Source organism: Arachis ipaensis, chromosome B10, assembly GCF_000816755.2.
Source record: "Arachis ipaensis cultivar K30076 chromosome B10, Araip1.1, whole genome shotgun sequence".
Taxonomy (NCBI): domain Eukaryota; kingdom Viridiplantae; phylum Streptophyta; class Magnoliopsida; order Fabales; family Fabaceae; genus Arachis; species Arachis ipaensis.
In genome coordinates this window covers 32,891,846-32,902,196 of record NC_029794.2, presented here as the reverse complement: position 1 = coordinate 32,902,196, position 10,351 = coordinate 32,891,846, and the positions used below count along the sequence as shown (strand labels likewise).

Sequence of the window (10,351 nt, the reverse complement as noted above, 5' to 3'; positions counted from 1 at the left end):
TAGGTACACTCCTCCCTGTTTCTTGCTCAAAGCTCTACGCGATTGGACATCCTCTTGGAGTAAAGCTCGGATTACCATAAAGCTCAAAGGTCGGTACCGAAGATAACAACTCGGCGATGATTCCCAGTGACCGAGCTCTTCCTCCAGGTATCCATACAAGAACAATTGGCGCCCATCGTGGGCCGAGAATATAATCCCTTCCATATATCATCGGCCTCGAGATTCTCGCCTGAGTCATGGCTGAACGACTTCCACCCACGCCATTCGAACTCCTTCATATGGTGACTGAGTTACAGCAAGCCAACCAGCGCATGACCGAGGAGAACCAAAGAATGGCACGGCAAATTGCCAACTTGAATAACACCCGAATCGAAAACAACAATGATCGGCAAGAACGAACAGAAGAAGCCGAGCAGCAGTCAGGGCCAACACATGTCTCAGACACTGCTCAGCATGAAGAGGAGCAACCCGAGCATAATGAGGAAGCTCGGCAAGACAACGAGAATGACGATCAGGAAAGCTCCCCTGGACCATTCATGGCCGAGGTGATGAACTTCGTGCTACCCCGGAGGTTTACTCTGCCGACCACCCTAACTCCCTATGATGGGTTAGGTGACCCGAAGAAATACATCAAGAATTTCACCTCCATAATGATAGTAAACGGTGCATCTGATAAAGTTTTATGTCGTTGCTTTCCATCTTACTTGGACGGTCCTGCACTTGATTGGTTTTGTTCTTTGCCTGCAGGTTCTATTTCTCGATTTCGAGACATATCAAAGCCCTTTGAGGAGCACTTTGCCGGATCGGCCATCTACCTACATGACTCCGATTACCTGAACACAATCAAGCAAGGCCAGCACGAAAGCCTTAAGGACTACATGACGTGCTTCACAAAGATAGCCATAAGTATACCCGACCTCCACCCCAAGGTGGAACTACACGCCATAAAAAGCGGATCGCGACCAGGAAAATTCCAGGAAACTATTGCTGTGGCCAAACCTAAGACTATGGCCGAGTTTCGCGAAAAGGCAAAAGGACAGATCGACATCGAGGAACTCCGGCAAGCTCAAAAAACAGAAAAGTCTCACTACAGAGATGACGACAGACCTCGAGACAAAAAGAAGAACTTCAAACCGACTTCGCGATATGAGTCCTACACTCAATTCAACACTAAGCACGACGATATCATCAAGGAAATCTTGAATTCAAAATTAATCAAGCCACCAAGAAGAGCCGGCAGTTACCCAGATTCAAAAGGCACGGACCGATCAAAATACTGCTCTTTCCACCAGAAGCACGGACACACTACCGACGACTGTGTTATCGCCAAAGATTTACTGGAGCGACTAGCTCGGCAAGGTCACCTGGATAAATATATCGGCGGCCACATACAGCGGCGAACACCCCCTTTGGAGACCAAAGCTCGGCCACACAACACGACCGAGATAAAGACCGACCAAACAACAACCATCCTGAACAACCAACACGTATAATTAACTGTATTTACGGAGGTTTTTCAGGTGGAGGAGCCACAAGCTCGGCAAGAAAGAGATCTTACCGAGCTATGCTTTCCATCAATACCGATCAAATTCAACAGCAGACACTACCACATTCCCCGCAGATAACATTTCAGATAGCCGATCATAACAACAGTACAGCAAATCTCGATGACCCGGTCGTAATCTCCCTGCAACTTGGAGATCTCCTAATAAAAAAGGTGTTGCTGGACCCTGGGAGCAGTGCCGATGTCCTATTTTACTCCACATTCCAGAAGATGAAATTGAGCAGCAACATCCTCCAACCTTCTACTGGAGACCTGGTAGGTTTCTCAGGTGAGAGAGTCCTGGTTATGGGCTCTGTGTGGTTACACACCACACTCAGTGAGTTTCCCTCGTCAAAAACTTCAGATATTCAATACTTGGTTGTTGACTGTTTTAGTCCTTATAATTTAATACTTGGTCGACCTTTCTTAAATAAGTTCGGTGCTATAGTCTCTACAATTCATCTTTGTGTTAAGTTCCTTTTGCAGGATAACACAATTGCAACCATTCACAGTGATGCCCGGGAAGCCAGGGAGTGCTACAACAATAGTCTCAAAAGACCTAACCAAAACACAAAAGCCCATGTTCACAACATCGGCAACATGAACGACCAACACATGTTGGCCGACCTTGATCCCAGAGCGGGAACACTGGAAAGGCCAACCCCAACAGAAGACCTGCATAAAATCTATTTCACAGAAAACACAAAAAAATTCACATACGTCGGCTCAACATTATCCTCAGAAGAAAAATCATCATTTCGAGCATTCTTACAGTAAAATGCCGACATGTTTGCTTGGACCCCAGCTGATATGCCAGGCATCGATCCATCCATCATATCACACAAGTTAGCGTTAGACCATCTGTCCGACCTGTGGCACAGAAAAAGAGAAATCTTGGCCACGACTGGAAACAAGCTTCCCTAGAAGAAACCAAGAAGCTCATCAACGCGGGCTTCATCCGAGAAATCAGATTCACAACATGGCTGGCGAACGTCGTCATGGTTAAAAAATATAACGGTAAATGGCGCATGTGTGTTAATTTCACCGATCTCAACAAAGCATGCCCCAAAGATTCCTACCCTTTGCCCTCTATTGATTGTTTAGTTGACAATGCCTCTGGTTTTGAAAAACTCAGCTTCATGATGCATATTCTGGTTATAACCAGATCCAAATGCATCCATCCGATCAAAATAAGACAGCCTTTATTACTGAATACGGAAACTATTGTTATAAACTCATGCCATTTGGCCTTAAGAATGCAGGTGCGACATATCAATGTCTAATGGACAAAGTCTTCGCCAAACAAATCGGCAGGAACATTGAGGTGTATGTCGACGATATGGTCACCAAGATAAAGATCGGCAATAATCACCTTGATGACCTAACAGAAATCTTCGGACAGCTAAGAAAATACAACATGCGATTAAATCCCGAAAAGTGCGCATTTGAGGTTCAGAGCGGTAAATTCCTCGGCTTCATGCTCACTAGCCGAAGTATTGAGGCAAATCCAGAAAAATATCGAGCTATTTTAGACATGACAAGTCCACACACCATCAAGGAAGTCCAGCGGTTAACAGGGAAACTTGCTGCACTTTCTAGATTCTTACCTTGCCTAGCTTCTAAATCTTTATGTTTTTTCCAAACTTTAAAAAAGAAAAAAGCTTTCCAATGGACTGATGAATGTGAACAAGCATTTACAACTATTAAAGAAACTCTTTCGAAACCACCAATTTTACAAACCCCCCTATAAGGGGAACCATTATTCTTATATTTATCTGTCACTAACTGGGCTATAAGCTCCGCTCTTGTTGCAGAAAGGGAAAAGAAATAGTTCCCGATCTATTTTACCAGTAAAACATTACAGAATGTTGAGCTTCGATATCTGAGCATTGAGAAACTTGCCATAGCCATTGTCTTCTCAGCCAAAAGACTCCGACCATATTTTCAGAGCCATGAAATCCATGTTCGGACAGATCATCCTTTGCCTCAAGTCCTTCAAAAACCTGAGCTGGCTGGCCGACTAGTCAAATGGTCGGTGGAGCTATCAGAATTTAACATCAAGTACGAAGGCCGAGCATCCATCAAATCCCAGTTTTTGGCCGACTTTATCGCCGAATTCTCGGTACCAAGTACAGCTGAAGACTACATTGAATGGTCTTTATATGTTGATGGGTCCTCGAAGCCACAAGGGTGTGGAGCAGGTATCATTCTTGATGATAGCCACGGAAACATCATCGAACATTCCCTCAATTTTTCCTTTAAAGCAAGCAACAATCAAAGTGAGTATGAAGCGCTAATTGCTGGCCTTAGACTCGCTGCCGACCTAAACATCACCGAACTTAAGGTATATTGCGACTCCTTACTTATCGTCCAGCAGGTAAACAACTTATACCAAGTAAAGGACCCTTTGCTTTCTAAAATAAAGCAGGTTTTCCATGAAGAAGATTTGACTCAGCATGTTCTATTCGATACGGGTAGAAGAAGAACCGAACCCAGATGCAGTTCTGACCATCTGTCAGAGAAAAAAGAACGATTGGCTCTGTATCAATGGAATCTCATCATCCATACATAACGAATTGGTGTGATATATTCAAATCATAACATATGAACAGTAAAAACTAGTATTCTTATTGAGACTAGAACTCATAGGGAAGAAAATATATTTATGAATGGAATCAAATATGAATGGAATCAAAAATGCAGTATATACCTGGATATCGTACAAAATTTACTTTCAAAATTTTCTAAATATGAAATACAGCACATACCAAGGGGGAGTAATGGCCGAGTTGACATTCTGTCTAAACTCGCCAGCACTCAACCAAATGGGTCATCACTTTATCAGTCAACACTGCCCAAGCCAAGCATTGAACTAACACAAATCTTAAGTGTAACACAGGAAGCAGATTGGAGATCTCTATACATACAGTATCTCCAGACAGGGATCTTGCCAGGCGACGTCGAAAATGCTCGACACTTCCGCTGATAAACCTCCTTTTTTACAATTTATAATAATTGCCTATATGGATGAGGATTCTCTCATCCATTACTTAAATGTCTTTGCAGAACAGAAGCCGAGCTTGTACTAGCTGAGGTGCATGAAGGGATCTATGGTACACACCTCAGAGCCCGAAGTCTGTCTTAAAAAATTCTCAGAGCTGGATTATATTGGCCGACAATACGACAGGATTGTCAAGAAAAAGTTAAAAGCTGTAACAACTGCCAGAAATACAGTCCGATCACACATCTCCCGGCCGAACTCCTACACTGTTCCGAGGTAAGTTGGCCGTTCAACCAATGGGGCATATATATCCTCGTCCCTTTCCCCACAGCAACAGGTCAGGTAAAATTCCTGGTTGTAGCAATTGACTACTTTTCCAAATGGATAGAGGCACAACCCCTTGCCAAAATCACATCACAACAAATGATTTCTTTTGTTTGGAAATATATTATTTGTCGATTCAGCATTCCTCGGCACATTATCACAGATAATGGCCGCCAGTTTGCCGATAAAAAATTTACTTCCTTTTTGCAGGAACTAAAAATCAAACAACATTTCTCCTCAGTCGAACACCCACAAACAAATGGCTTAGCAGAAGCCGCAAATAAAGTAATACTACATGCTCTAAGAAAGAAACTGGATGATGCAAAAGGCCTCTGGGCCGAGCTTATCCCAGAGATCATATGGGGATACAACACAACATTACACTCAACCACAAAGGAGACACCCTTCCGTTTAGTCTATGGTTCAGACACAATGATACCAGTGGAGATCTCCCAATCCTCACTACGAACTGTGTTGGCCGACCAAACTACACAAGACATAGCTCGGCAATCCGAGCTTGACCTCATTTAAGAACTCAGATCATCCACAGTAGTCAAACATTTAGCCATGCAACAGTACATTGCCCGAAGATATAACCAAAGACTTCATCCAAGGTCCTTCCGTGTAAATGACCTTGTGCTTAGGAAAACAGAACAAGCTAGGAAACCATCAGCACATGGCAAACTAGCAGCTAATTGGGAGGGCCCTTACCGAGTAACAAAAATAATCGGCAATGGAGCCTACCGACTACAAACCTTACAGGGTAAAGATCTCCCTAACACTTGGAATGTATCTTCCTTAAAGTTATATTACAGTTAATACCAGGGACAGGGCAATACTATTTTTCCTACTACCAAGGTTTTTCCCACAAGGGTTTTGCTTGGAGAGGTTTTAACGAGGCTAGCCTACCTGGGCCTTTAAATTCAAAGGTTTTACATTAATAAAAGTCCTTATCCAGTCAATATTATTTGCATTTTATACTTCTCAATTGTCAAAATTTAAACAACCGATTTTAATCGGAATCCAATCATTCCGATACAATCATTCAAACATCTGACTGATCTTAATCGGAGTTTAATACCTCGGATACAATCAATCAATCCGAAAGCCGACCTAATAACAGAAATTCAATTAGACAAATATCCGATCTAACTCGAATTCCGATCATTCAATCAGACAAATATCCAATCTAACTCGGATTCCGATCATTCAATCAGAAAAATATCTGATATAACTCAGAACCCGATCATTCAATCATTCAACATATCCGATCTAAATCGAAAACCAATCATTCATACAAAAATCTGATCTTAATCGGAAGCCGATCATTCAATCAAAACAAATAGCCGATCTAAATCAAAATCATTACCGATCAGTTATCATGCCTATGGATTAGCATCCAAACTCGGCCTACTCAGCCTACCTATAACATTTCTCAATCAAATTAATGACATTTCACCATTACAACAAATTTTACCTAAAACATGTGGCTCCAACCCAAACCCACATACCAAATAAACATCAACTTATTATACAGTAATAATATTATATTATAACATGCAGAAACAGCATGTAAACAGAAGCATCTAAGTATGTTTTCTTCAACAAACAGTAGCAAAATATAAGTCATAAGTACAAAAGCCTAACAAAGGAGAAACTTAGTTTACAAACAAAAAACAAAACAGAAACAAATCAAATTTCTATCAAACATTTTCATCCCCCTCTTCTTCAGCACCATCATCATCAACCATGGACCCATCCCGGACAATCTTCCCTGGATCCATCTAATCAAAATCAACGCTAGGAGCTAAGAACCTCGCCTGCAGCGAAGCTCGCTCAAACCCCTCAAGAAAAGAATCTAAGATAGCTGTCTCCTTACTCTTTTCGAGATTTTTTAACTTAGAAGTCAACTCCTCTATACGAGTAGTCATATTTGACAGATCAGCCTCTTTCTTTTTAACATCCTCCACCTCTTTCGCATAATTTTTCTTCGTCAATTTCAGCTCTTTATCAAGCTCAGCTACCTTTTTCTCCAATTCTGTAACCTCTGTACTCGTCAAATCCAACTTTTCCTCCAACTTTAAATCTGACTTCTGCTCAGCCACTTAACGATGTTTCTTCTCTTGGCTACGTCTCAAACTCGCAAGCCAAAGACCAACAACCTTCAAGGAAAATAGAAAGACAGATAAAACACATACCAAACTAAAATAAAATAGTCAATCATACACATTCCTGCATATATTGGCCGATGACAACATCACTAACCTCACCAGCCAAAGTAACATCGGCTGGCCCTTGACAAACTTCATCCGTTACAACCATATATGGAAAATCCTTCCCCCACAAAGATGACCCATCACTCTGTTCGGCCACGATATGCAACTTCCTCTGATTCTCATAAAATAAGTTCGGCTCACCTGCTGGAACCTCATCTCGAAAATCCTCAAACTCATCAGACAAATCCACCAAATCAAGCTTCCTCTTCTTCACCACAACCTTCCTCCTACCCGGCTTGGGTTGGTTAAGCTCGCCCACCCCTGCCACCTTGTCAACCTTAGACGAGGAACCTTCTTTGTCCAAATTCTTGCTTTTTACCCTTGACCTCAAAGTCGTCGCAGACACTCCCGGATATTTCCCACCTAAAAAACAAACAGTTACAAAACAAATTGACCTTACTAAAAACAAAAATATCCAAACCCTCACCTAAATAGTCTATAACGGCTTCCCTATTATCCTCCCACTGAAGCAAATCAAACACTGAAATAAGTTCCTTCCGATCAACAACCTCGGTTAGGTATTCTATGATACACTCATTCCGTGCATTTATAATCTCTAGGCCCAAAATACTCTGCGGCTCCGAACACCACCAGACCGGAAACTTCTCCCCAAAATGCTCGTCCATATAAAAAGGAAACTCCCCCTCAGAATTCTTCACCTTTATATACATTTCCTTGAAATTTTTGAAAGAACATTTGTACAGTTTGAAAACACCAAAACGAGGCGAACTATTCAAATTCACCCAACCCCCCTTCCAAACCCCTTTAGCCTGAAATAATGAAAAGAACAACTCCACCGTTGGTTCCTCTTCCAAAAAATCCATAAGAACTTCAAAAGCTCGAAGAAACGCCCATCCATTAGGATGTAGTTGGGAAGGTGCACAATTTAGCTGCCTTAACACCTGACACTCGAAATCAGTAAATGGAAGTCTCACCCTCAACTCTTCCAAAACACTACTATACATATAGAAAAACTTAAAACCCTCCCCTCTGTGAAAAATCCTATCACCTGAAGAACAGGAAAGCAACTCCAACCGAACCCCTGCACCCACCCTAACAATCTTACTACTATCAATATGCTTCACTGCATCTTCATCCAAAAATAGAGAAACACGATTCTTCACGTCCTCGTTAAACCAATCATAGGACCAATCAATCTCCTCTTTTTTGTCCCTTTCAAACCCCATCAAAAACTAACCACAGATAGAAGAAGATGAAGAAGAAAAAAAAAAACAAATACAGGAGGAAGAACAGAGGAGTTAGCACATACCTCTCTTACTCATTTTTTGCTCCCAAATGCCTCTGATAAACAAAAAATAAAAGAAAGCCCAAGTGAAACCCCTCAGACTCCAAGAGTGTTTTAATTAAACACACTTTATCCACATATTTCGATTCCACTACCTTCAGTCAAATCAGTTACATCAAAAACTGTAAACTGCACTGGAAACACGCACACTCTGCAATGTGCATTAAATTATTTCTCTCTCCTAATCATGACCATTTACACTCCCAATAACTGTTCAATAAAGCACCTTGAATTGGGGGCTACAAGGCATAACCACCCGCCGAACTATCCAGCAGCCGACTTATACATTATTTAAAGCTCAACCTGCTTCATTAAACATATTCCCAGGCCAAGCTTGGGGGCTGTGATCCGGCCATTACAAATCCAACATCATAAATCGACTTACTCATTCATAACTCGGCATTATTCAAGTTATTATTCAAAAAGCTGGCGTTATAGTTCGGCACTACAGTCATTAATCGGCAATCAACGTCATTAATTGGCCACTTACGTTACAACTCATCTCAACGGACTGTTTTCCAATTGTGAAATGTCCAAAATGACATCTCACCCTTATTATTGCTCTTTAATACAGGCAATAAAGCAAAAGCATAACCGCCCTGCACATCTCCACTCATAAAAGGTATGATCTTCCATCCTAAAAGAACACATTGAATTCTCAATACTGACTTAAGCTTCAGAGTACCTTTGTAGGTACACTCCCCCTGTTTCTTGCTCAAAGCTCTATGCGATTGGACATCCTCTTGGAGTAAAGCTCGGATTACCACAAAACTCAAAGGTCGACACCGAAGATAACAACTCGACGACGATTCTCAGTGACTGAGCTCTTCCTCCAGGTATCCATACAAGAACAGGATGCATGTCACTTCTCGATTACTTTGATGCATTCCGTTTGTCTCTTTTACTAATCTTGTTTGGCTCTTAATATATATCAATGAATAAATAAATAAATAAAATAACCTTGATCTTTATCTATGAAATTATGAAATCAATTCTTAAAGGTAATACTATGGCTAATAGTAAAAATTTGAAGAAGCATGAAGATTACTTTTTTAGGAAAAAAAAACTTATTTTAAAAAATTTTGTCACGTGTGTTGTACATATTTTTTAAAAAATTAGTAAAAATCTTTATTTTTTATTCAATTATACTATATTCATCAAAGAAATTTTCATATTATAATTGTATCAATCATAATTATAAATTTGTTAAAAAGAAAAATAAATAAAAGTAAAACATAATTAATATGTTTTTAATATATATATATATATATATATAGGCGAAGTCTTTGGTATAGAAGGAGTTGTGGTTTCTATATGTGTAGATATGACGTGGTTGTTAGTAGCTTGTGACACGTATATAAGTTGGGGGAGCAGATATGACATGTTGCAGTATTGGTCTCCTCTCATATTTGAGTCTGCTGCTAATATGATGTGCTATAAAAATGTTGTTAGCTTTGTAATTACTAATTACATTAACTGTAGCTTTTTTTTGACATGACATTAACGATAGTTAATTAGTGTGAGATGAAATTGGGCCTAGCTTTGTTGGAATTTTTAAATTTTTGGAATGACTAGAAAGAACTAGTGGGGCTCAATTTACTATAGTAGTGAAACATTGGAATAAAGAAACATGACAAGTTTATTAACGGATTAAACATTAGTGAACTTAAAAATATAATTTAAGAAAATTAATCTAAAATTTAAAAGAAAAAGACAGGTTTAGACTTTTGTTTTTAAATAAAAAACATATAAATACATACCAAAAAAACATTTTGTAACATTAATTATTGTGCAATAAAATTTTAATGTATTAAAAAATTTATATACATATTTATTTTAATTTTAAAATATAAAATATTTAAATTATAAAAATAATTACAAAATATTATTATGCACTCCTC

General features: G+C 39.8%; 1 protein-coding gene across 1 annotated transcript; it reads left to right on the top strand.

The window, feature by feature from the left end:
• LOC107620492 lies at positions 237-1,493 on the top strand. The gene has a single exon (XM_016322644.1). The coding sequence runs from the start codon at positions 237-239 to the stop codon at positions 1,491-1,493; it is 1,257 nt and encodes a 418-aa protein (XP_016178130.1).

Excerpts from the sequence above, each read along its gene's own strand:
- LOC107620492 (XM_016322644.1), top strand. The coding sequence starts at position 237 with ATGGCTGAACGACTTCCACCCACGCCATTCGAACTCCTTCATATGGTG.